At 40.3% G+C, this 28,000-nt stretch overlaps 3 protein-coding genes across 3 annotated transcripts; 2 read left to right on the forward strand and 1 right to left on the reverse strand.

Annotated features, from left to right (window-relative positions):
* Positions 1 to 332: 332 nt before the first annotated feature.
* Positions 333 to 1,200, reverse strand: LOC131437830 (uncharacterized). The gene is made up of 4 exons (XM_058607442.1): positions 975 to 1,200; positions 803 to 894; positions 561 to 738; positions 333 to 505 (listed from the first exon to the last, which is right to left on the reverse strand). Exons 1-4 carry the CDS (start codon positions 1,078 to 1,080, stop codon positions 408 to 410), a joined length of 474 nt encoding a protein of 157 aa, XP_058463425.1. The 5' UTR covers positions 1,081 to 1,200; the 3' UTR covers positions 333 to 407.
* Positions 1,201 to 3,074: 1,874 nt separating this feature from the next.
* Positions 3,075 to 23,243, forward strand: LOC131436201 (uncharacterized). The gene is made up of 2 exons (XM_058604794.1): positions 3,075 to 3,212; positions 20,494 to 23,243. The coding sequence occupies exon 2, from the start codon at positions 20,549 to 20,551 to the stop codon at positions 23,234 to 23,236; it is 2,688 nt and encodes an 895-aa protein (XP_058460777.1). The 5' UTR covers positions 3,075 to 3,212; positions 20,494 to 20,548; the 3' UTR covers positions 23,237 to 23,243.
* Positions 23,243 to 27,862, forward strand: LOC131436202 (ankyrin-3-like; the record flags this gene model as incomplete). Its single annotated transcript, XM_058604795.1, is given in 1 exon segment — positions 23,243 to 27,862. A coding segment is annotated over 1 exon segment (2,286 nt), but the record flags the coding sequence as incomplete, so codon positions are not given.
* Between the last annotated feature and the right edge of the window lie 138 nt (positions 27,863 to 28,000).

Genomic DNA, 28,000 nt, shown 5'->3' on the forward strand with positions numbered 1-28,000 from the left:
GGCCTTCGTTGCTAGCTTTCCAGTCGGGAAACGCCTCGAATATTGCCTTGGCTATTAGCACCAGCAGTTTTAACTACCAGCAACTGTTAACTCACGTGCAGTATAATCGAAACACAACCCCTCGCTTGAATGGTTTTTACTGAATGATAACAGATTTTGAGTTTTTTTTTCTTTATTTACTCAATCGATGGTGGGCAGTTGCGTGCAAACTTGAATACAATTATGAATTATAACGTGTTTGTGCTTAAATCTGCATTAGATAATTTGACTGGATTTACTCATAGTCATTTTTATGCTTTAGGTTAGTAAAAGTCAATTTTAAGGATCGACAATTTTTACAGAAGAAAGATTGTTAATGAATTTAAAGAAATATTATAAAAATAAGTAATTCCACGCCCATCTTTTCGCTACACAGCAGTCACGGACGGAATTTTAATTATCTCTATCGATCGTTCAGTATACCGCTTGATTCCTTCCACAAGTAACAGTTCGAAAGCAATAACAGCTAGAAAACAAAACTGTTTGTTATCGTAAATCGAATGGCTGAATCCAATACTCACCGAAAAAGATAATCATCGCCACAATCAACAGAAAAATTCCAAAAATCGTCCTCGCAGTGGAAGCTTCATTAGCATGATCCACAATGATGATCAAAGAGTTGATTACCATGTAAACCAAACCACAGATACTTCGTGATATCACAAATATCCTGTAAACAATAACGTATTCAATTTTCTCCTGAAAGGAAACCAAAGCGATATTTTCCTTCTTGAATGCAAGTTAAAATCGGCTGCACTAATACCATCTCGATGCCAATCACAAGCATAACGGCGAACGAAAAGCAGTACAGCGAAAATATCGACTTAAGTGCCAGCACCGTGCTATTTTCCTCCTCTAGAACGAGACGAAAACGAAAAAAGAAAAACCACAAATCAACCAGCTGAACTTTCGGACGGCTATCGAAACACAGTTACCACTTCCAAACGAACCGAGAGATCGGATGGCCAGCGTCATTGCGATGACAATCATGAATGTCGCGTAGATGTGACCCACGATCCGGAAGGTTTTGATCTGCGGCATTACGGTAGGGCGGCCTGGTCAAAGGAAGAAAAAAAACGTACACCAAACACTCACGCTAGATCCTGTGAACGCTACGAAACGCGGAAACACAAACTGACAGCATCGCACAGCACCCGATCAGCACTCGGGCGGCATTTGCTCGGAGCGTTCGGTGGGAGAAGAAAATTCACCAGAAAAAGGGGTGTTGGTGAGTGTGGGTTAGCGGGCTAGCGAGCAGTTAAGTGGTTGGAAATGGCCACTTTGATGCGCGTGAGTGCGTTTGGTGGAAAATTGGACTACGATGAAGATTGTTGTTTACAGTACTCTGCTGCGTGTGCAGCAGAGTTTCTTCCATTAAGAACATTCCCAGTTTTGGTGTAAATTTTTTTCTATAATTTAATGTTGTAGTTGGGTATTAGAGAAGAAGGAATTATGGAAAGACGTGTTATACCAAAAACTAGAAACGTAGTTTTTGTGTATACTTTTAAGAGGAAAACAGTAAAATATATCTACATACTTGAACATTCGAATGAAACAAAACTTACATGTCAATTTTATAGTACAATTGCGCTTTGCCCCTACTTACCCTCATCATCTATTGCGCAGGCGTTATCTATTTGTTGCTTCAGTAGGGTGGTTATCATAATTGATTGAACTTCCACCGAACTATGGCATTTATCCTTAGATGAAGATATATAGAAACCAGAAAAAACCACACACACGCGATTTTCTCGAAAGCAGGTTTTGAAAGTCCGTATCCATCGTATCCAATTTTGTTTAAATTTTGCACTTTCTACATATAAAAAACTAGACCCCAAAGTTTTCGTTGTTTGCTACTTTGGGGAAATTTCACAGTGCAAAATCGTAGTTTGCACTTTGAACAACCACAAAAAAAATTAAATAAAACATCAAACAGAAACGTTGGGGTCTAGAAAAATTTCTTCTCTAACGATGCTGCTTTGATTTCTTCACTTCTGATTAGTCTGCTGAGATACAGTGGACACCGCAAATCATGATTTTTAAGAAGCGTCCTCAAAAATACCTCCTCACCGACTTATTTCTCAGTATTTTTTCACGAAGGAATTACAAAATGTTGTTCGAATGATGCGTTTTATCATGCAAAACATTTGAGTTTTTTTTTGTTGAACGACAATTCTGGAAAAAAATCGTAAAAATGATGATTTTTTTTCATCGTTCATCGTGAAAATGTGCGTTAGGCAACCAATTTTCTGCGGGAAATATCATTTTCTGAAAAATGAAAATTATGAAGAAAGAAGTATATTTTCCTAACTCAAATATGCTGTCGTGTCTGTGAGGTTCCACAATGGAAATTTTTTTCAATCAGGTCCGAATTTACTGTTATTGCGGTACAAAATAACGAAGATATTTGTTTGTTTTTCAATCCATAAGTCTACTCAAATCTACTCACTCACAGTAGAACACTATCAGTTTGCTTGGTGTGTTTATTTAAGATACTTTAAAGTTAAACACGAACAATTGATGTCTGTTATGTGGTATGCACACAGCAAAATATAGTCCAAGAAAAAAGCGCAGTTCATCACCACTTTCGTTTATTTCTTAATCCGAAAAAGATCATCATAAGAAACAGTTTGTTGTTTGTTGAATTTACATCAAAATAGTATTATTTACACTTGACTTTACGATTTATTTCATCCATCAAGCTCTGCCCATTTTTAGCAACATCTTTCTCATTGTTTCTCTAATTTCCTGGTTTCTCAATGTTTCGCTTTACAGTTATCCTATATCTTCCTCTTTCGATGCTTGTAATATGTCAAATTATCCACACACTGACAATGCATTAGCGATGTTAGTTACAGATTTAAATTGCCAAACAAAATAAAAAGAGGTAGCTTGTGGCTAGATTTTGCTGTGCACATACCCTAATACAACCGATGACTCATTATTCCAGGAACGATAATAATACTTAGATCTAGTGTTATCAATATATCCCATAAAATTCGAGGTATAAAGTTTCAGGAAAGGTTTGATTCGATATCAGTTACCTTTGAATAGTTGAATCGAAAACAACTTAATAGTGAATAGTGAATCCCACTACATCAGTGAGCGAAGAAGATATTGAATATATTTGGGTGCCTGTGATTATTTAATTCCTCAACATTCTACAAATTATTGTGAGTGAATACAATTTTTTTTAGCTTTTTATTCATTTAGAACGACTAAGCTAAACGCTGAACAAGTGTATTATATTCAGCTTAAGTTATCGGTTACAATTAGTAATATTGTTAGTCAAAAGTGTTATGCCGAAGTTTTAGGCGAAATAGTGATGGTTTCAATTGTATAATATCTATAATCACAAAAACGGGAAACCCTTAGAAAGCCATAACACTTTTTGTTAGAAATCATGAATATTTTGAAACGTGTCTTCTCATGAGATCATGCCTATCACCGATGATTTTATGAGCAAAAGGGTTCTCAGCTCCCGTAAAAATTTTCATGATGTAAATCATTTTGCTCATACCGTATTATTAATACGGTATGATCTCATGAAAAGGCATTTGAGGTACATGATTTTCATTTCTTTTTTTTTTGTTTTATATCGTTTATTTATACCCGGCTTTGGTAATTTCGGTCGTTCGCCGGGTTTGTATCCAAAAGAGAGGGGGGGGGGGGGGAATGAAAACATGGGGAGAGGGGGAGAGAAGGTATTTGTAAATTACAATGTGTTATTTTACAATTAATATTTATCAAAGGTTCTAGAGTGTTGATGGCCGCGGAGGAACATCCTCGTGGATGGCCGCAGGCTAAGTCCGTCCAGATCTAGTTCGCTGTGTTATTCCGAACATCCTTTGGATTGGTATGGCTTGTTTCAACGGGTTGTTCCAACTGTCGGCCGCGGACAACATCCCCGGGGGCCCGCCCCCGGCGGATGGCCGCTTTCTGGTTTTGGCGTTGTGCGTGTAAAAGAAAAGAAAACAAAATAAGATGGTTAGTTAGAAAAATGGGAGGGTTGATAAATGGTTGTATTAGGGGGTGTATGAGGGGAGGGGGTTTCCTTCGGCTGATGTTAGTACGCTGTTCTTTGTCAAAATCTTGTTAGTTCTGCGTCATAGATGGTGGAGCCGTACTTTAAAGACCGGGCGAATGTTAGAAGTCAAGCGGAAAATAGGAGAAACGGAGGCGCTGTCCGTTGGCGGCCGAATTTAGAACGGGAGTCATTAGTGTTTTGGTGGTGAAGGAGAGATTGTTTGGGATGTGGTAATGACGGGTTTGGTTAGGTGGTTGGAGTAGGGTTGTGGTTTATTGCAGTGGGTGTGTGGGACGAGAAGTAATGCGTGTTAGGGGAAGATCTGTCGGCTGGGAGTTCAGGCTGCTATCTTGTTGAGCTGGTGTTTGTGAGCATCGTGGGAGAGTTATGGAAGGGGTTTGTATGGAGGGTTATATGGAGTCAAAAATTTTTCCATCTTTGAGGAGGAGGATTAAAGTTATCTCGGCTACGGGTTCATTTGAAAGGATGTTTCTGATGGAGATGCCTATGTTGTAATGTTCTCGGAGGTTATGAAGCTCCGGACAGTTGGCTAAAATGTGCTCCACTGTAAGCGGGATATTACAGGAGGAGCACATTGGTGGTGGCTGCCTCGTTAAGTAATGAATGTGGGTGAGGCGGGTATGACCCGTCCGTAGCCGAGACAGTACTCGCTGTTCCCGGTGGTCAGGGCGGTCTGTCCATTTCATCAGATCGCCCTTTATCTTGGGCAGTAGGCCGCCGGATGCTCTCCAATGTTTAACAAAATTGTTGGTGAGTTTGGCCCTGAGATCCGTCAATATGTCGGCTGCAGGGACCTCTGATGCAATCCGGCGACTTTCCTGCCCATAGCCGCTAGTGTGTCTGCGTTTTCGTTGCCCGGGATCCCGCTGTGTCCAGGGATATAGCAAACTGTGACATTGCTGCCACAGTATGTTTCAATCGCCTGGACAAAGGGGTGTCCAGATCCTCCCGTCTCCAGAGCGGTAATTACCGCTAGGGAGTCCGAGAAGATCACGGCATCGGACCCCGGGGTTATGATTTTTATGCACGCTAGAATGGCGGCAGTTTTCGCCGAGAATACCGAGCAAATGGGGTTTAGGCTGCGGTGAATGGAGGTGTTAGGTCCCCAAACACCGAGCCCGGTGCCAGAGTTTGTCCGTGAGCCGTCAGTATAGAACAAGGCTGAACCTTTGAACTTGTCGGAGGTGATTTTGTTGAAGCATCGTATTGCAACTGCTGGTATCGGCTTGGCTCCTAGGGAGGGTGCCAGTGAAATGTCGATTCTGGGGAGATCCTGTTGATACCAGGGTTTCTTCCAGACTCGGTATAGGCGGGCCAGTTTAGGAAGTCTTTGTCCGGTGAATTCTTGGTACAAAGATTTCGCTATTTCCAGTAATGTGCAGTGGTTTCCCGATGTTCTCTCTAGGTAACTCAAAGACCTGCGTACGATTGTCCAGGCCAAGTGCCATCTGAAAGGTAGTTGGCCTGACTCTTCGCACGCCGCCATTGCTGGGGTACTAGGGAGGAGGTTTGAGGTTAGTCTAACGGCCCTGTTGTAGGTAGGACCGAGAAGTTTAGCAAGGCTAGTTCTACCTATGGCCGTTGCCTCTATGCCGTAAAATATCCGGCTCCATATTAGAGCCTTGGCAGTGTTGATCCCTTGGTGACGATTCCATTTAGGGTGACCGGAGCAGATGGACCGGATGAGGTTCAATCTGGACTCGCAATCTTTCTTTACTTGAGCAAAGTGGTTCGAGAAGTTTAATTTACGATCGAAGATAACGCCGATAATTTTGGGGGACTTCTTGAACGGTAGTGTAAATTGTCGGATCGTGACGGGGTGGTCTGTGTCCAGATGTTTTTCCAAACAGAAATGAGAGAGGGTACATTTATTAGGGGCGATATTGAAGCCTACGCTTTCTGCCCATTTGCAGATAGCGTTCGCCGTCTGTTGGATTTTATTTCGGATTCTTTTTCTGGATTTGCCGGTGACAAGGATGATAATGTCATCGGCATACATATAAATCCGCACTCCTTCGGGAAGGTGTTTGAAAATGGAATTAATTCCTACAAGAAATAGGGTAACGGCTAGTACCGAACCCTGTGGGACGCCATTCTGTTCGGCGAATGTCTGAGATAGGGAATCACCTATACGGACTTGGAAGTTCCTGTTAGCCAGGAAGTCCTGTATGTAGGCACCCATTCGCCCTTTTATGCCCAGTTAACCAGTTGTCGTAGGACCCCTTGCCGGTTAACTGTGTTATAGGCCTTGGCCAAATCGATCGATAAGGCGTCCGCGTGTAACCCTTCGTTGATCGCTTCGTGTATGGTGTTGCTCAGCGATGCGAGATGGGTTCCAGTTCCCTTTCCTTGGCGGAACTCAAATTGCCTGTGATCTAGTAAACCGCGCTCTTCGAGAAGTGTGACGAGGCGCCGGTTAACTAGCCTCTCGAGCGTTTTGCCAACGCACGAGAGGAGGCTTATGGGTCTGAAGTTTTTAGCGGAGTGTAAATCCGCGCAACCCTTGGGTATAGGAACTATGTGGGCAGTTTTCCAGTTTGCTGGAATAATGCCGGACAACCAAATTTCATTGAAAAGGTTTAGAAGGGCTCTGCGACCGGTTGGCGGAAGATGCCGGAGCATATCGTAGCTGATATTGTCCGGACCGGTAGATTTACCTTTTGCGGAGTTCAAGGCGAAGTTTAGTTCATCCGCAGAAAAAAGATTATTCCAATTTTCGTTGGATTCGGGTTGAATCGACACAGGTGGGCACGGGGCGTTTCGAAGTGAATTTAGGAATGCCTCTGGTAGTGCTGTGTCATCGGATAAAGATTTGAAATATTGGCCGAGATGGTCTGCTATGATGACCGGGTTGGATGTGAAGTTATCGTTTATTTTCAGGGTGAAGCCCTTGTATCTGCGTTTTCCTCTGAGGGCGTTTATTCTTCTCCACAGTTCGGCTGTGGAGGAGTCTGCGGAGATACCACCGAGGAAACTATTCCAGCTGTCTCCTTTCGCCTTGGAAATAGCTACTCTCGATAGGTTTCTGTGGCGACGAAATTCTTGCGCCTTCGTTTCTCTAGAGGGGTGATCTATGGGAGTTTTCTTAAGTGTTCGGAGAGCCTTCCTACGGGCTTTGATAGCATCGGCCACTTCTGGGCACCACCAGTGGACCGCTCGCTTGGGGGGTTTTCCGCTGGATCTTGGAATACTATCGTGGGCTGCTCCGATGATTATGTCCTCCAGTTCCTCCAGGGAAAAGTTAGGATCATTTCGGATCTTACCTTCTATGGAGGTCTCATAGCCCCTCATAGTACGTGGTCGCTGCTGCCAGTGTCGGACCAGGTGGACCAACCGCAGGAGCCGACCATGTCTCGTGATGCTATAGACAGATCGATGGACGACTGGTATTCCTCCCTGAAAAAGGTGGGGCTGCCGTCGTTCAGCACGACTGCTCCACACTCCTCGACCGCATGAAGAATTTCACTTCCGCGGCGGCTGTTTTTCCTTGAGCCCCAAGCACAGTGGTGAGCGTTGAAGTCACCCAGAACAAGGAAAGGAGGTCGAAGCTGATGAAGAAGTTTTTTCAACTTCTTACCTACCTCTCTGACTTCTGCTGGGATGTAAACGCATACCACAGTGCACGGGGTTGGTAATTGCAACCTGGTTGCGATGGCAATAAGGTCGGTTGTAATAGGGCAGGGGAGAGAAGGTATATCTGCCCTGACCGCCATGCCGATCGATTGGTGCAAGTTTTTACCAGTATCGGCACTCCAGGAGTAGCGGTGATTTAGCCACGAAGTTGGGTTGGCACTTTGGCGAAGGTGCGTTTCCTGGAGAGCTATGACCATTGGATTATGAGTGGCTATGAGATGCTGGAGGTCACCTAGTGCGGGACTGAGATGGCCAACGTGGTCCCGCTCGACAAGTTATCTGACTCTGAAGAGGACAAACTCTTTCTGGCGAGGGAAGCAGAAGAAGAGGATAGGAAAGGACTATAAGAAGAAGACATGGAGGAGGTATTATTGGTGTCCAATGGTGATCGGGGCGGACCGTCCGAAAGACGGGACGCTTGAGTCGCATGCCTTCTACAGCAAGCCGTGATGTGCCAAGAGCATCCGGGAATGGGACTCGAACACACTCCGCGGTCCCGTGTGCGGTACTCGGCGATGTCGGCGCTGTTGTGTGGTTCCGTCACTCCGTCCTGGACCCGATAGCCCACCGAAACTGGTGGGGGGCAGGCGCAGGGAGGCGGTCATTCTGGGTGGTATTTTCTTCTTCATGTGTAAACTTGCTGACGGGTTTTCGGAAACAAGACGGACGACCCGCACCCGCTTCTTCCCGGCCGTCATGGGAATGCTCGTGGGAAGACCACTGGGCACCCGGTAGGGTTGTGGATGGGTTATGTATCTGGTTTGGGGTGGTTTCGATTATTGGATGTGGATCGTTGGTAGGGGGGACTGTATTTCTGCTTGGTGTATTGGAAAAGGTGGTAGTGAGAGCGGAGGACGCCGGGGAGCGGCCGGAAAGGACCCAGGCCGATTCGACGTTCTCCTTTTTCTTTGGGGGATTGATAATGCCTTCTGTGATGATGTAGAGGGGGTTAGTCCCCGTACGGAATATAAATGGTGGCTGTAAAGGTTTAATAAATTAAATTGGATTTATTCAAAAATCATGCTTTCAGTGGAATTGGCGGGTGATACTTCGCGACTCGAGATATAGGTGGTGTGATCAGAGCTGGGTGAGGAAGAGATGTCAGGCAGTTCTACCATGATCTGGTCCGGGTGGGGTGGGTTTTTGGTTTTAGGTGGTGAGATGTTGGTGTTCTTTTTCTTTTTTTTCTTTTTATCCCTCTCTTCGGTCGACCCCGAGTCGACTCTCTCGAGGGATCTGCCTTTTCTTGTTGATTTTGCGGTGGTGTTGTCGATGTTGGTGTTGTCGATGTTGGTGTTGGTATTATTTTTGGTGTTGGTAATGATGTTTTTAATATGAACGTTAGAGGTGTTAGGAGAGGGGTTTTGGTTGTTGGGGGAAGTTGGTTTGAGTTTAGTGACCGACAGGGAAACCTCCTTCTGGGTAGTGGTCTTTGATTGCTGGTTTTTGGTTAGCTGCTCGATTTGTAAACGCATTTTTTCCATCTGTTTTCCAGCCTCTTCGAGCGCCGCACGAAGTTGGACGATCTCAGAGTCCTGAGCTTGGGTCTGTTTCTGGGAACGGAGAAGAAGTATTTCCGATTTTAGTAGTGCAATTGTACGATCCTTCTCGTCGCCCCCAGAGGTCAGACGGTCTTGGACCTTGTTGGCGAAGGTGGACTCTGGTTTACTACCACGTATCAATGCTCGGGCTTCCGGGAAGGAAAGTCCCCTGTCGGTCTTGAGCTTGATTATTTCCACTTCTTCCAAATATTTAGTGCATTTGTTAAAGCGGGCCGAATGGTTTCCGCTGCAGTTAACACATTTAGGAGGGTTCGGGCATGGGGTCTCTTCGGTGACTTCGTGTCCTTGACCGCATTGCAAACAAATATCCTGGTTGGGGCAGGTACGGGTTCCGTGCCCGAACCTTCCGCACTTATAGCACAACATTGGAGAAGGGTAATACGCTCGGGTGGGAATTCGGACTAGACCGCTATAGATATAATCGGGACGGGAAGACCCATGGAAGGACAGGACCAGGAGTGGGGTTTTTGTTAGGACTCCGTTTTTCTTAGAGTTGATCCTTCGGACAGCACATACTCCTTGTGGTTGAAGGTCTCGCAGGAGGGTCTCCTCGTCGTTGTCAACTGTGTCCCGGTCCCAAATGACACCTTGGACAAAATTGAGCGTCGGATGAGGGATAACTTCAATTTTCTGGCCGTTGATTAGTTCTTTCATTCCGAGCAGGGCCTCTACGGTTTTTTTTGACGTAGTACGGAGTACGTATCGTGTGCCACGGGCCTCTTTACGGGCGGTTATCGTTCGGGTCGGGTCAAAACCGAGGACTTTCTGAACGGATTTTGATATCACAAATGGGTTTGTTGGTAGACGCGCCTCCGTCTCTCCTTCTTGGTTAACAGCACGGAGTAAGAGAGTTTGCCTATCAATCTCATCACCCGAGTTCAAGAAAGACGGGAGACGAGTGGTAGGTGCAAGGGGTGGAAATTGTAAACTATTGAGGTGGGGGGGGGGGGGGTTCCAGCCTTTGATGAAGAGGCTGTTGCCCCATCAGGGGGGGGCGGGCCCTATCATGAGGAGAGGGGAAAGGTGAGTTGTTGGGGGTTCGGATATGGGGTGTATATTATATTTACTACAGTTAAATTAAGGTGAAGATTGGGTGCTTACCCTAGATGTCCGGTAGGGTCGGGGTTTTCTTCTTATCCTTTCGGCAAAAACCGGATTATTCCGGCAGAAAGTTGATCGGTTTCGCGGGCGGTGGATGCGTACCGAAGGTTGGCCGCCGATTCAACGACCTGTATCCACGTGATCGGGTTGATGCACCAGTTCTACGACCTTTATCCACGCGGTCGGGACACTTCACACCTACAACGAACTATATCCACACGGTCGGGATAATGCACGATCACTACTGCACTTCACTTTCCTGTATGAGTACCGTTCGTACGGTATTTTTGTAATGGCTGACTTTACGATTTGTTACCGTCCATGCGGTTTCGTTAGCAATGGCCTCGCCGGATGGCAGAGCCCGTGCCCCGGAGTCAGCGCAGAATGGCTGCCCAGAGCACGTGGAGTTTCACTGTGCTTCTACACTAACAGAGGAAATAAAAACTTATAAGCACTGAATTTCGCGGGATATTATCGTGTCTGACTAAACGCCGGCTAGTCCGCACTGAGAAAGTTAAACGGTATCGGAAAAAAACTTGTGGTTGTCGCAGACGCTTACGAAAAATTTCACTAGCAGAGCTAACGAGTGAACGGACCGAAGCGCTCGAGTGTTCGGTACGAACTGATTCATGATTTCTTAATCTTAGTACCGGAAATGGATGTTTATCCGTGTACAAAAATGAAGAAACCATTTCAAATAACCGTCTTATGCTAGTAATCTTCGGTTCATGCTTCAGAAAAATATACTGATTTTATGTACAACCATAGTTTGTTCATTCACCAAAAGTTCATTTGAAGGCGGATATTGTTGAACCTCCCAGAGGATAAATACATAAACATATTCGTACAGTTTTTGTAAAATTGGTTTATGCAACCATCTTTTCTAAGCTTAATACCAGCACCTTGGGTTTAATACTACGCTTCAAATTCTGTGCAACACTTGAGCCATCTTTCTTACACACTTTCATCATTGTCATTGCTCAGGCTCTTGCCTCAGTCCGCTCCTCTATAATTTTTACGTGAATGACATTGACAGCTGTCTAGTATCCCCATGTACACTAAGACAATTGGCAGATGATGGCGTAGTTTCAGTTACTGGACCCAAAGCTATTGATCTGCAAAAACCATTGCAAGATACCTTAGATAACTTGTCCGTTTGGGCTGTCCATCTGGGTATTGAATTCTCTGCGGAGAAAACAGAGCTGGTCGTCTTTTCAAGAAAGCATGATCCCGCGCAGCTTCAGCTTCATATGATGGGAAGAATGATCCAACAGGTTTTGACTTTCAAATACCTCGGGGTGTGGTTTGATTCCAAATGCACGTGGGGAGGACACATTAGGTTTCTGATAACAAAATGCCAACAAAGAGTAAATTTTCTTCGAACAATAACCGGATCTTGGTGGGGTGCTCATCCGGAAGATCTAATAAAATTGTATCAGACAACGATACTTTCAGTGATGGAATATGGATGCGTTTGCTTTCGTTCCGCTGCAAACTCTCATATTATCAAATTAGAGCGAATTCAATATCGTTGTTTGCGAATTGCTTTAGGCTGCATGCATTCGACACATACAATGAGTCTTGAAGTTCTGGCGGGAGTTCTTCCATTGAAGGATCGTTTTTGGGAGCTTTCGTCGCGACTGCTAATAAGATGCGAGGTACTGAATCCTCTAGTTATTAATAACTTCGAAAGGCTAGTTGAGCTTCAATCTCAAACAAGATTCATGACTGTATATTTTAACCATATGTCACAGGAAATCAACCCTTCAAGATATATTCCTATCCGTGTCAGCCTCCTAAATGTCCCTGACTCAACTTTATTGTTCGACACATCCATGCAGCGCGAAGTGCGTGGAATTCCGGAACACCTACGCTCGTTGGAAATCCCAAAAATATTTACAAGTAAGTTCAGGCATATCGACTCTGAGAAAATGTTTTACACGGACGGATCGCGAATTGAAGAAGCGACAGGGTTTGGTATGTTCAACAATAATGTTTCGGTCTCCTTTAGGCTTCAAGAACCTGCATCTGTTTATATAGCAGAGTTAGCAGCAGTTCATTATAGTTTGAGTATAATCGTCACATTATCTCCAAACCATTATTTTCTTTTCACAGATAGTCTGAGTGCAATTGAAGCCATTCGCTCAAAGGCTGCTGGCAAAAATGAACCTTTTTTCTTGGGCAAAATAAAACAGTGCCTGAACGTCATATTGAATAATAATTATCAAATCACAATAGTTTGGGTCCCGGCTCATTGCTCCATTCCAGGCAATGAAAGAGCCGATATTTTAGCCAAACGTGGTGCTATTGAGGGTGAAATTTATGAGAGACCAATTGCTTTCAATGAATTCTATAGCGCGTCTCGCCAAAGAACACTTGCCAGCTGGCAAGCTTCTTGGGATAAAGATGATCTGGGTCGGTGGATGCACTCAATTATTCCTAAAATATCGACAAAGGCATGGTTCAGGGGATTGGATGTGAGTAGAGATTTCATTCGTGTGATGTCCAGACTCATGTCCAATCACTACACGTTAGATGCACATCTCCTTCGAATTGGACTTTCCGAGACTAATCATTGTGCTTGCGGCGAAGGTTACCGCGATATTGACCATGTTGTTTGGACATGCGTGGAGTTTCGTGATGTCAGATCTCAACTAATAAATTCCTTGCGTACCCAAGGTAGACTATCCAATGTCCCAGTTCGCGACATTCTTGCTTGTCGTGACGTTCCTTACATGAAACTTCTTTATTATTTCATTAAGTCCATTGGAGTTCCAATTTAAATTTTGTTTTATGTTAGATTGTTTTCTCTTCCATGAGTTCAACCAATAGCCAGCTATCTTATATTGAATAAAAGTGATGAACGGATACAAACAAACCTGAAATAGTTATAAGATCATGTACAAAATAAATGTATTTCATTTAATGTAATTTATAATAGCAACTCGCTTGATAAAAACAGTGTTTAGATTAACTAATGAATACCAACATACTAATAGGATATTCGAAATGTATTAGGTTTAAAGTACTATGTATTGTAGATGCCACGGCGAAGAAAAACTTATGTATATTGCCTATGAAATAAACGTATTTATGGAAAAAAAATTGTCATTGCTTTTTATAAAAACCTTCTCTGTTTGCCGAAGATTTTCCTTCATAAACACCCAAAATTTTTCTACTGAGCGATGTTCGGATCAAGTTCGACTTCGCTTAGTGGCACGATGCCAGAACTAGCCAAAACACAGTGTCACTTTCGTGGGACTGTTAAGATTGGCCTTGACTTTCCACGACTGAGCCCATAATTAGTTACCGAAACCGAGAAAATAAAACCATACTAACTGTGGCTAGATTTGAAATATGTACAGCTCGAACAATTTTAAACTGATTTAAATTCAAATTTCAAACACATTCCACCCTGTTGTTCCGGAAATGAGATCCGAACAATGGTCAAAAGCAGTCTTTTTTTATATACGTTGAACCTTTTATTCGAGTCTAAGTTAGTGAAAATTGACGTAACTGTGTGTGAGAAAATGAAGAAATTCGTTTTTGAGCTTTCGACTACTATTTCCGGTATTTCCGGAACCGAGAACTGTGAGCTGGCATAGCCGAAATCGATTCGTTTTACCAGCAACTGGCATAACCTATAAATTGAAAATGTTTTGAGTCAAATTTAGTAGAATTTTTACGTTTTTTGCATTATCGCTGCCAGAGATGTCTATCTCCTCTGTGTGACGAAGAGCAAGCAAAATTTCTCCCCTCGCACTGACAACTTCAACGAGAGCTCTTCTCTTTCACATTTATACACCACTGTTGTGTAAGTGTGCACGCATCATGAGTGCGTTTGTTTATTTCCTTTTACCTCTTCCACTGAATCGCACCAAAGTGCTAGAGAATTAGCTAATAAATTCTCTGAGGTGGATGCAGATACTTTCACAGAGGTGTACACGCCGGTGAGCACTCTGCTGTATGGTTTTCGTAGATGAAGCGTGGACACGCAAAATCAGCAAAATGAAACAATTTATCGTAAAATTTTCGGTTTTCCTTGCAAATTTTTCATAGCAAGGCCAGATCTACTCTCTATTAATTGAAGTTCACAGAAGTGTTCGCTCATCCTCACGCGTCAGTGGTCACTTGGGTGTATTTAGACGAGAGCGCGGCAAAACTCTAGCGTGTATAACTCTGGTGAAATGCCATCTCTGATCGCTGCATATCCGTAACCGGAAGCGGGATCTGGATAAAAATCTACATTAACTTATGGAAACATAATACTTTTCATTTAAATGTGAGTTTGCGAAGATCGATGATCCGGTATACTCAAAGTCAACGTATTTGGTCATAAATGATTGATCATTGGAGTGATTTTTCTGTGTCATGTATAAAAAACGCTCCTGTAAATGGAATTTTTATACTTACCAGCCTGTAGTTCCGGAATTGGAAGTCGTATTCGGATGAAATCTGGTAGTGTTCTATAAGGTAGTAAGACCTTTCATTTGAACCTAAATTGAAAATTGAATGAGCGGTCTCTGAGATAATCAAGTGTACTTTTACCTACATTTTACCTCGTAACTCAAGAACCGGAAGTCGGATCCAGATGAAATTTAATGACATGCTATGGAACTACAAGGCCTTTAATTTGAATCTAATTTGAAAAAAAATCGGTGGAGCGATGTCTGAGAAAATCGAGTGAACTATTTTTTTATTGTTTTGCTCATTTTACCCCGTTACTCCCGAACCGGAAGTTCGATTCGGGAAAAATTCAATAGCAATTCAATATGGGACCAAGAGACCTTTCGTTTGAATCTAAGTTTATGAGAAGCGATCCATCTCCATCTCCGAAAAAATCGAGTGCACATTTACGTCACATACACACATACATACACACATTTGTTCAGTTTGCCCACCTGAGTCTTAGGTATATAACGCTCAAAAGTATAAGTGACGCTCAATAGTATAAGTGACATAACCGCACAGTTTTCACCGGCTGAATTTTTTCGAAGATGACTCAACGAATTTCGACAAACTAAAGCTTTTTGAAAGCTGATAATGTTGATACTAACTATGTATTCTCATAACCCGATCAATATATCGTATCTAAACTATTTCTCTTTTTGATAATTGTTAGAAAATTTTGATATTTTAACTACTAACGAAACCAAACTTATATCAGTACTTGCAACGAAAAAAAACTTTTTGTTATAAACTTGTTACTGCTTGATGATCAAGTTAATGCTTTTTTTTCATGCATATCAATCAGACTGTAATATCCGATGATGATAAATAAATAAATGAATAAAATAAATAAATAAATAAATAAACCATGAGTATTTTTATTTGATTAATATGAGGAAGCCACATTTGTGCATGTTGTCTAAGATGGTATATTTAGTCATTCAATTTATGATACTAATTTAAAATGCTTTTATAATTGGTTCTCTCGTCTATTGCAAAATTGTTCATTCTTTGCTACAGATTAAAACCTTTGACATTAAGACAATACTTCACCCAGCTAATTCAACCCATGAACCATTTTATAAAAAGATTGAATAATACTCAAACAAGATCTTTTTTGTATGGAATTACAACTGGCTTCTAAGATGATCACTAGAAATATCTAGTTTGTGAAGTGCTTATCATATCAGTATATAACTGAATAACATTTTACTATTCTTCATAAACGATTTGTTGTGGGTTTTCCAATTTATGAATAAATTTGAACATTGAATTGTTTATTTAATTGGTCTCGTACCCTACACAACCCCGTAATTCTTTGCTCTCGTGTGTTCCGCCTTATAATTGTAACAGCAGTTACAGTTTGAAAAACTTACACAATCAATCAATGATGTATGTAGAGACATGTCAGTTTTATTCGAATTCACGTCATCCAGTTATGTCCCTGACACTACTCTCCTGTTTTTTGCCTTTCTTCATAGAAAGGTAACAGAATTACTGGAAAAACCAACTTTCGTGCGGAGCCTCGGAGACCTATAGTGTTGTATAACAATCGACACAGCTGAACGAGATCGGAAAATGTGTGTGCCTATGTGTGTGTATACGTGAAACTTTCAACGAGTTTTTTCCGCGCAATTTTCTATGAGATGGCTGTACCGATTCCAACAAGCTTAGGCTCGTTTGGAAGTAAAATATTGGGCCATTGATCAAATTCGAAGATCAAACGACTTCTACTTCCTATTCCGGAGATATGATGGTATATGTGACGTAGCCGACAAAAGACGTTGTGTTTTCACCGCTCAATTTTCGCAGGGATGTCTCAAACGATTTTATTAAGCTTAGGCTCGTTTGAACGTTACTATTAGACTATATTATCAAGTTACTTCCTGTTCTGGATATATAATGATATAAGTGACGTAACCGAAATCCCGGTGTTTTACAATGCAAATTTTTTTTAAGAAATGAAAAGTCATATTCGAAAGAATTAGACTCGTTTGAAACCTACTAATAGGTTTCATGGTAATCTCACAATACTAATGACCGAGATTTTTGCGTTTCTCTATAGAAAGATATTAGAATAGCTGGAAAAACCGACTTTCGAACGGAGCATCGGAGACCCATAGTGTTATATACCATTTGACTCAGTTCGACAAGATCGGAAACTCTCTTTCTCTCTTTCTCTCTCTCTCTCTCTCTCTCTCTCTCTCTCTCTCTCTGTGTGTGTGAGTGAGTGTGTGTGAGTGTGTTTTTTTTGTAATAGGAGGTGAAATCGCCGGATCATCAAGCTATCTCCACATAGCTCTGTATGTAGACAGGATAGCTCGGTATGTGGGAGTCGAACCCACTAAAACACCCCCTTTTCTCCATGCCCTTATCCTCCCGGGACCACCATATAGTATTACTTCGGGAGGGGGCTGCGATCTTGCGCATCTACTCTAGCTCACATTTTTGCTCAGTGATATCCACTGTTTATCCTTATTCGGGCTCTCGTTCCTCATTCTTGACCGTTTCGTTGCTCTTCTCGCCATTTCCGTTGAAGCCATGACATTATATGCAACACCCCTCTGTTGACCGTCTTCCACATCTCTTCGTTGCCGCACATTCTTTCCACTATGTTGTCGTCGCAAATGTTCTCTTCGACTACTAGACGCATTTCATTTAGCTCTTCCATAAATCGGGGACAATCAAAGATCACATGTTCCGGTGTCTTTTCGACGTTTGCACAGCTCGGGCAAAGCGGTGACTCTGCGTGCCCAAATCTATGCAGGTACTTCCTGAAACCTCCGTGACCAGATAGGAACTGTGTCAGGTGGAAGTTGAACTTTCCATGTTTTCTCTCTAGCCACGTGGACACGTTGGGGATGAGCCGATATGTCCATCTATCGGATTAAGAAGGGTTTTTATTTCAAATCATTCACTATGACATAATGGATAAACTATCTCACTTATCTTCGTTTTCGAATTTAAGAAAAAGTTGATACCGAATGCTTTAGAATTGCATGAAACGTCAAGATCTGGTGTAATCTCGAAGAAGATTTTTTCTGGAGATTTTCGAACTGAGATGAGACTGAGGTTTGTATTACTGCTTTGAGTGAAATTTCTGGATGATTGGAACTCAAACTTCCTTAGAATAATCGTTCACACTAATTATTTTATATCAAACTCTCATGTCTCATGTCAATTGAGAAATTATTAGTCCCGAAGAATCGATTATTTTCAATTTTATTTCCTCGGGATAACACCACATCTCGACATTCCATGGATTTCTGAGACATCTGGCGCAATTTTCTAGATCGAGTCCCCAGAGTCGATTGTTTTACCTTTTTTTTATATATATGAAAAATAGGTATAGAATTCGCTCAAACTTTCGAAAAATTTTCCGAGGCCCGGAGGCGTCCATTTTTAACGGAGATATCAATATTTTTGTGTAAACGACTTTTCCCCTTATTCCAGCAGTAGAAGTTTTGAGCGCTGTATGACAAAGAAATGCTTGGGAGCAACGGAAAACACGATTTTTTATACTGTGACATACAATTGTTTCTAAGTGCCCAAAAGACTGTGTACAGCATCCTTTTTCATGACAATTTGCCTTGGACCGATTTTAGCACGGTTCGTTTTTGGCAACATAATCGTTCGAATATGGCATTTATAAACCAGATGATAGCAGCATTTTCGAGTTAAAAGTAATTCCATAATTATGTTGATTTAAACTACATACAGCAATGAAAGCTGGAAGAACATAACTTCCATATACCATACGACTCAGTTCGTCGAGATCAGCAAATGCGTGTGTGACAAATAATTTCACTAAATTTTTTCGGAGATGGCTAAACCGTTTTCTACAAACTCAGATTCATATGAAAACTAGTATGCTTCCAAATTTGGATCCGACTTCTGATTTCGGAACCACAGGATGACATGTGAAACGAAATTAAAATAATGCAATTCATTTTTCTCGTAGATGGCTGAACCGATCTAAGATTCAAATGAAATCTGAGAATCATCTATGATTCAAATGAGAGGTCTTAAAATCCTATAAAAATTAGTCAGATCCGATTTCTGGTTTAGGAGATACAGGGTGATTAGTATAAAAATGTCCATTTCACATAAATTAATCAGGTTTATCGGGTTTGCAAATTTGGATAGTCGATTACCAAATAAATTTATTTCAGTTTAAGCGGTATTCTTTTTTGGATTCGGAATGTATCCCCAAATTTTAATTCGCACTACAATTTCTCAAAGATGTCTACACACTCCTCAGGTGAATTTATCTGATTTCGGCTACACCGATCTTAGAACTCCGGATCCAGTTTCGAATCGTTTCTCAAAGTTTAATCATTTTTTCAAAAAGGCCAAATCGAACTTCAAAAACAAAAATTCAAATTAAAGGACTTAAGGTCCCATACAAAATTGGTGAATTTTATCCGATTCTGGAATTACAGATGATGAATTTTTAAAATTCATACCGATATAGAAGATGTAAATTGTTTGGCGTATTAATTTATGGCCATTCGAATCATTTTGGGTTATGCTAGTTCCTGAATACCGGCTCTGGAAGTACCATAAATAATGACGAAAAACTCTAAAGTGGAACTTACTTCGACATCTCATGGAATGTTCAATCGAATGTCACGCGTTAAGATTGAAATTCGATACGATTTGCAGATTCGAAATTACAGGGTAATGAGTGATTAAAATCTCAATTTGCCGTTTGAAACGACGATAATTAAAATAATGTCATGAGAACTAAAACACCTAAGAATATCCGTGCAAAAAAACACATGCGGATTGATAAAAAAAGGTATCATCTCACTGCTAGATGAATTAATCACGTTTTTTCATCAGAAAATTGTTTTCGAGAACAACGAATTTCTGACGTTTCATGCAATTCTAACAGCTTTGGCATCAAACAATTTTTATTTCGGAAACTTCATTTCATTTTACCATGGGAAATTTCTAATAGAATGAAATTGAGATAAATTATGAAATCTGTGTAATGTAGTTTTGTGAATTTTGAAGTAGAAAATCAATTTAAAGTCTGATCACTTATCAACAGTTCTATTTTGAATTATCAAAAAATGTAATGTGCGTAGTTGGGAATCGAACCCAGGTGGGTTGCATGAAAGGCATCGACTTACCCATCACGCTATACCCGTCCCCTGGATTGTTTTATAAAAATAACAAGGCAATTTTTTTTTTAATTATGGGGACAATTTCAATAATTATACATATTTTCTTGAATATATTTGAGTGCTATGATTTAATAAAAAAAAATGTACGGGTTATCACTTTCAATTCGAAGATAATGCCGAATGTCCAATATAGGGTTTAAAATATCACAGATCATCACGCAGAAATGATCGTATTGAAAATTGTGTCTAATTTTGATTCCAAGTGTCATTTCATCGTACCCACTCCCTACACAAAAATATCGATATCTCCGTGAGTCTGAACTTTCCTTGTCAGACCGGGGACTTCAGCATTGGGTATTAAATCATAATTATACTATGACTCGATATGCCGGATCCCCAAATGAGCATTTCTCTAATAATATTTGTAGGGTAAGAGTTCGATTTATATAAAATATACAAATATACAAATTCCAAAGCAACTCTGACTTTCGTTAATCAATCAACTTTTAACAGAAAATATTCCTTGCAGGTAAACGCAAACTGCAGACGGCAAAGCTAAATCACCGGCGTTTGACGTGTGCAATATGGCACTGAGCAAACCAATTGGAGCCCTAGACGTACGACGAATGATTTCAGCCTTTGAGGACAACGATATTCCGTTGCTGAGATGTCTGCGAGGATCGAAGAGATGGCAAAACCTCGATCTGTCCGAGACTGACGAGAAGACTCACAACGCTTTCTACTATGCCATACGATCGGGAAGTGTTGAACTACTAGAAATCCTCATTGAAAAGTGGTCCGTTTATGATTCCAACAATCCAGATCGTCTGCAACGGTTGGATAATCTGCTTTCGGCTGCATACGAAGAGTTGAAGTTAAAAAACCTGAAGCTGAACGAAGACATTGAGAATTTTTTACAAACGAAACTGATAAATTTGCGTTTCTTCGTTGATAAGTCTAAAATTAGTGATGCTGATGATTGGGAAGATTCCCGAAAGTTTTGGGTTATTGAAAAACTGAAACTTTTAAATAATGAATATTCTCCGGAGAATGCGAAAGTGGATGACAAATTTCTATACATGTGCAGAATTATTGCACAGAACCTTCACATACTAAAGCAACGACATGCTTACGACATCCTGCCGTGGGAGGGAATGGAATTTTGCTTGTATGCGTTTGTGTCTTCTCATACCAAAAAGGAAGAAATAAATTTTTTTTACAATGCAACTCTCAACAAACAAAGATTATTGAAACATTTGAAAAACTTCCAACACGGCATGGAAAATCTCTCTTCTCACACTGGATCTGACAAAAACAAAAACAGAGGTACTCCTTCTGAAAACATCCAGGACATTCTAAAAATAAGTCCGGATTTCGAAAGCCTGTTTTCTGATTATCGTCAAATAAAAGACATTTACTCACTGGAGCGCATGAAACATTATATAACGGAAGCTCTGTTTGAAGCAGACGACGAAGTACGCAGCCTTGCTGTCGACAGGGCCTTGCAGGTTATCGGCGAATATGTGAACGATTCTCCAAAATCCCCTCATCTTTCGGAGGACGTGAGCGGTTTGATATTTGCTTGCTTCCGTAAAGAACAGAAGCAAAGAATCATAAATATGCGTAACGCATTATCGCATGCAACGCTGGGTGATAATTACATATTCGAAAAACGTGCGGAGGCTCGTCGAAGAAAAGTAGATTTCAGTGAGGACTTGGAGCAACTGATTGAAGTTATCGAAGGAATAATTTCTAACAGAAAATATCAAATGCTTACTTTGATACTAGATAATCTGTCTAGCGTTGAGCAATGTTCATCGAAGCAGGCGGAGATAGACAGAATTTTCGAAAACGTGGATTTGCAAAATTTTAATTTCGATTATTTTAGTTCACGAGTAGGCAAACTAGCAAACAATTTTATTGATATGGTGAAAAAACACTTACCAAAATTAACAGATATTCAGGAAAAACTAATAAGTGATATACAAAGTAATTTAGATTTAGAAGCAATCAGAACTTTGGAAACCCATTTAAATTATGTTATGGGAATTAGTCTGCTAAGGGCCACAATAGCCCAGTCAATGTTTCATATTTCAAAATATGGGTTGAAGCCCATTAGAAAAGATATAATATCCAGTTGTTATACTAAATTATTTGTTGCCATAGATGCCCTGTTTAGCAGAATCGATTCTGAATCCGTCAAAAAAAAATTACAGCTAAATTATCTGGAATTGACAAATATTGCATACCTTAAAAATTATACACTGCAAAGTATAGAAATATATAAAAGCTATTTTAATGGAGAAACTAGTGAAGCTTTCTATGAAGATAGGCTAAATTCAACCTACGAAGAAATTAAACAGTTCGCCAGTTTCGAAGTTGGGGAAATGAGAGAATTTACTGAAAGAGTTGATGAATTGAATGCAATCCTCGTAAAAGATTCTGGTAGACGATCTAAAGAAGGAGACTTATTGAAAGCAGCACGGAAAGCTATAGAAAATTCAGACTCAGAAATGTTACACAACATCATATACAAGTTGTTTGCAAAAGAACGAAAATCTAAGCAAATGAACCAAATGCTGGAAAAGATCCAAAAAGCCTTGGAGCTAATCAGAAATGAAGATGAAAACGAGAAAAAAAAGCATTTTGAGAACCGACTTGAATTATTACAGAAATTGGTTACCAATGTTCAAGGTCATGAAAACCTTAAGAATTCAGCACTCGAAACCGTTTTGATTGATATTCTAGCATATTTGGAAGAAATACTGTCTCTTTTCGATAAAGGAGCACGAAGTACAACGGCCTGTCTGGACAAAAACATCCCCGTTCTGACCGGGAAGCAGATACGGAATTATTTGGCCCACGGGAATGCCTTGCTGAATATTCTACCTTCCAACCCGTCGATTGCAGTTTTGAACAATATTCGTGAAATTTTGAACAATCAACAAATGTTATTAAATTCGCGTGACTGTAGAATTGCTCAAACTGGTACAACTTTTTTCAACTGTGAGCAAAATGTCAACAAAAATATCCAATCTCTGATCACTCAACGGAAGATGTTTGCTGCTGCTGAGAGCAACAATGTTGAAGAAGTGTTCAATTGCATAAAACAGGGAGCGGATGAAGATGCGAAAGATTTTAGAGAATGGAACATGTTTCACTATGCTGCTAAGGGAAATAGCACAAAAATTTTCACTAAATTTGAAAATGAAGCTAGGCTCCTTTCTGAAGACACAGATGGAAACCAACCGATCCACATTGGGGCTCTATAAGGTCATTTTGAGGTTGTTAATCTTTTGATACAAGATAATAAATTCCGAGAATATAATTTGATCAATATAAATCGAAAGGATAGAGCGTCTCCATTGCACGTTGCTGCCCAAAATGGTCACACGAAAGTAGTCAAACTTCTACTAACCAAAGGTGGAAAAGTAGATTCGAATAACTATTGCGGTGTAACACCATTGCACTTTGCAGCGCAGAATGGTCATACACAAGTAGGGGCGAAAGTAGACACTACGACGAACACCGTTATAACACCATTGCACTTAGCAGTACAGAATGGTCATGCACATGTAATCAATGTCTTACTAAACAATGGAGCAAATAAAGAAATTACTATTAACAATTGGACACTTTTGCACATGGCAGCGAAGAATGGTCGTGCAGAAGTGGTAGAAATTTTACTAAATGAAGGTGCAAATGTAGATGCTAAGGATAATAACTGTTCTACTCCATTGCACTTTGCAGTCCAAAACGGTCACTCAGAAGTAGTTAACATTTTACTGGCAAAGGGTGCGAATGTACACGTCTCTGATAACAACGGGTTTACACTACTGCATTTTGCGGCACTGATCGGTCATACAGAAGTGGTTAACATTTTATTAGCCCAATTCGTGAATATAGATGCTACTTCAAAAGTCGGTCTGACACCAATGCACTTAGCAGCACTCTATGGCCATACAGAGCTAGTTAATATTTTACTGACCAAAGGTGCGAATATAGATGCTGCCTGTGAAGAACGTCGGACACCATTGCACCTTGCAGCACTGCAAGGTCATAAAGAAGTGGTGGAAATGTTACTAATTAAAGGAGCGAAAGTAAATGCAACTGTTAATGTTGGTAGGGTACCATTGCACTTGGCAGCAGAAAATGGTCATAAAGAAGTGGTAGAAATGTTACTAAATGAAGGAGCGAAAGTAGATGCAACTGATAATGGTGGTTTGGTACCATTACACTTGGCCGCAATAAATGGTCACAAAGAAGTCGTAGAAATGTTACTAAGTAAAGAAGCGAAAGTAGATGCAACGGATAACCATGGTTATGTATCATTGCACTTTGCAGTACAAATTCGTCATAAAGAAGTAGTATAAATGTTACTAATTAAAGGAGCGAAAGTAGATGTAAGTAATAATGGTGGTTGGGAACCATTGCACTTGGCAGCACAAAATGGCCATAAAGAAGTGATAGAAATGTTACTAAATAAAGGAGCGAAAGTAGATGCAGCAAATAACGGTGGTTGTGTGTCATTGCACTTGGCAGCAGAAAATGGTCATAAAGAAGTGGTAGAAATGTTACTAAATGAAGGAGCGAAAATAGATGCAACTGATAATGGTGGTTTGGTATCATTGCACTTGGCCTCATTAAACGGTCACAAAGAAGTGGTAGAAATGTTACTAAATAAAGAAGCGAAAGTAACTGCGGCAAATAATGATGGTTGTTCACCATTGCACTTGGCAGCAGAAAATGGCCACAAAGAAGTGGTAGAAATGTTACTAATTGAAGGAGCGAAAGTAGATGCAACTGATAATTATGATAGGGAACCATTGCACTTTGCTGCATATCATGGCCATAAAGAAGTGGTTGAAATGCTACTAATTAAAGGAACGAAAGTAGATGCACCTGCCGATGGTGATTGGGTACCATTGCATCTGGCAGCAGAAAATGGCCATGAAGAAGTGGTAGAAATGTTACTAAATAAAGGAGCGAAAGTAAATGCAGCAAATAATGGTGCTTGTGTGTCATTGCACTTGGCAGCAGAAAATGGTCATAAAGAAGTGGTAGAAATGTTACTAAATAAAGGAGCGAAAGTAAATGCAGCAAATAATGATGGTTGTTCACCATTGCACTTGGCAACAGAAAATGGCCACAAAGAAGTGGTAGAAATGTTACTAATTGAAGGAGCGAAAGTAGATGCAACTGATAATTATGGTAGGGAACCATTGCACTTTGCTGCATATCATGGCCATAAAGAAGTGGTTGAAATGCTACTAATTAAAGGAGCGAAAGTAGATGCACCTGCCGATGGTGATTGGGTACCATTGCATCTGGCAGCAGAAAATGGCCGCAAAGAAGTGGTAGAAATGTTACTAATTGAAGGAGCGAAAGTAGATGCAACTGATAATTATGGTAGGGAACCATTGCACTTTGCTGTATATCATGGCCATAAAGAAGTGGTAGAAATGTTACTAAATAAAGGAGCGAAAGTATATGCAACTGATAATGGTGGTTGTGTGCCATTGCACTTGGCAGCAGAAAATGGCCATAAAGAAGTTATAAAATAAGAAGAAAAATAAGAAATGGTACTAATTAAAAGAGCGAAAGTAGATACTACTGATAATTATGGCAGAGAACCATTGCACTTGGCTGCATATTATGGTCATAAAGAAGTGGTAGAAATGTTACTAATTGAAGGAGCGAAAGTAAAAGCAACTGATAATAATGGTTTGGTACCATTGCTTCTGGCAGCAAAAAATGGTCATAAAGAAGTGGTAAAAATGTTACTAAATAAAGGAGCAGAAGTAGATGCAACAAATAATGGTGGTTGTTTGCCATTGCACTTGGCAGCAGAAAATGGCCATAAAGAAGTGGTAGAAATGTTACTAATTGAAGGAGCGAAAGTAGATGCAACTGATAATAATGATTTTGTACCTTTGCACCTGGCCGCACACAATGGTCATACAGAAGTGGTTGAAATTCTACTGAACAATGGTGCGAATGTAAAGCAACTTATAATTATTGGGCAAGATCAACTTATAATTTTTGCGGACGAAGATGACTCATATCTCTAACAAGAGATGCACATGAGGTTGTTTTAATCGGAGTAATTTTCACACTATTTACTAATGTGGAGTAAATGGTAACAAATTTGAAGAAATTAAAAAAGATAGTTTTGTACTCCCAATCCTATATTTGGAAAAAATATACAAACTACACTTTTTGGTGTGGTGAGCTCAATTCGTTTGTGTCTTTTACCATAATTTTGATTTGGATGATGATGTTGTTGATAGTTCCGCCCAGGGTTGCGAACGGTACACACCAAAAAAATCTGAAAAATACAGGTGACTTAATTCCTCATGCGATGTAATTCATAAAGACCTAGTTCGACAAATGACGGAAAATTTCATTTGTATTGACATAATGTTAGATGAGCTTGAATTTTACTGGTTTCGACTGTAACTTGCATTATGCTAGGACGTGCGACTGTATGAATTTAAATGCACCTTTTACCAACCAAGCAGATGTATGCTTCTGTGGCTCGGTCGATTAACAGACGTACATGTGAACCAACGATTCTCGGTTCAAGTCGCGGCGGGTTGCTATCAATATTCTTTTTTTTATTTCAACGAATTTCATGTCATGGAGTTTTAGACACAATATTAAATGTTCTTCCACGTGAATTTGCGTGAACTGTAACGCTCCATTTATGTGCATCTAATAAGATGTAAAATCACAGAGATTTTTTTAAGTGTGTACTGAAAAATGACACGAAACAGCAGACAGTCAAACCGCAGAAATGACAGCAGATGGAAAATGTCATAAGTCTCATGACATTTTCTCTCGTGAGTGTCGCCGTTTGCTCTCATCGATTGCTGTTTTGCTCTTTTCATTCTGAGAATGGCTAGCCACAATAAACAGTAGCTCCTTCCAAATTCAACAACTTTCGAGAGACAGTCGCCAACAAGGCTCAACTTTGAAATTCGTTTTATGTCGATTCTCATAAGGTGCAGGGGGACATGCACAAGAAAATCTTTCTTCCCAATGCAGACGGTTTTTTTTCTGTATCCTTACGTGTTTTGTTTCTCTGCACTCCCGTTGGAAGGAAGCGGCTCAGTGAGAAAAGCAAAGTAAATGCTTTGGCTTACAGAACTTGGATGGTGGGTTCGTTTTGGCAGTTCGGGTGATTTTGATTTATTTCCAGTTGGTTGATTTACTCCAATGCACTTTTTCGATCAAACAATTAAACCCCGTTTAGCTTGAACCAGAATTGTACACGGAAAGACCGAAATCAGCATTTTGGCGAAAAAATTAGTTGATTTTCTGATTTTAGTTAGTTATTTTTTGAGACAACTAAAAAAATCTTATTTTTGCTAATTTAGATTTTCTAATTCTCATTCCCGTAATAATAATAAAATATTTGTTGAAATAGCTATTTTTGTGGTTGAATTCACCAATTAAACGTTCTGTCATTTCTTAGCTAAGGCACACTTCACTTCCATTCAACTAATTTTTTAGTTGAATTGTGAGAAATAAAACGTTGTTTTCAACCAACATAAATGGTTGAATTGGTTTCTGCAATTTGCAGCTATGTGGCGCACTGTCATCGTAATTACTACTAGTCACTAGATGGCACACTAGTCACTGGCAGGTATGAATACGATGTTGTATTGGAGAAAAAGACATAAACGAAACATAAACTTCTTTTTGAAAATTTGTCTTATAAATCGCTGTTTTCTTCATTCGACTGTTCTACGCAAAACATTATTATGCACAATCGCGCACAAATTCTTAATAAATGCATATTCCACTAAGAGTTACGTCATTGTTACCTATCGATTTAGAAATTTAAATATGGATATATCGTAACACATGCGAAAAACATCAAAACAATTTGCAAAAGGACAGTCTTATTTGTTTCAATAAGACTGTCCTTTTAAGCCTTTTAATGAATTAGTTTGCTTTAACACTTCTCATGAGTTTTTGGCTAAAGAACTTGTTAATAAAATCAATTTCATTTCTGTTTTCTCTGTGCTTTC

Source organism: Malaya genurostris, chromosome 3 (assembly GCF_030247185.1).
Source record: "Malaya genurostris strain Urasoe2022 chromosome 3, Malgen_1.1, whole genome shotgun sequence".
Lineage (NCBI taxonomy): Eukaryota > Metazoa > Arthropoda > Insecta > Diptera > Culicidae > Malaya > Malaya genurostris.

What these genes read in the sequence shown, in the direction of transcription:
- LOC131436201 (XM_058604794.1), top strand. Translation starts at nt 20,549, where the DNA reads ATGGCACTGAGCAAACCAATTGGAGCCCTAGACGTACGACGAATGATT.
- LOC131437830 (XM_058607442.1), bottom strand. Translation starts at nt 1,080, where the DNA reads ATGCCGCAGATCAAAACCTTCCGGATCGTGGGTCACATCTACGCGACA. An exon ending in TTGTGATTGGCATCGAGATG is followed by an intron (nt 739 to 802) that starts GTATTAGTGCAG and finishes GTTTCCTTTCAG; the next exon opens with GAGAAAATTGAATACGTTAT. An exon ending in GGCGATGATTATCTTTTTCG is followed by an intron (nt 506 to 560) that starts GTGAGTATTGGA and finishes TTTGTTTTCTAG; the next exon opens with CTGTTATTGCTTTCGAACTG.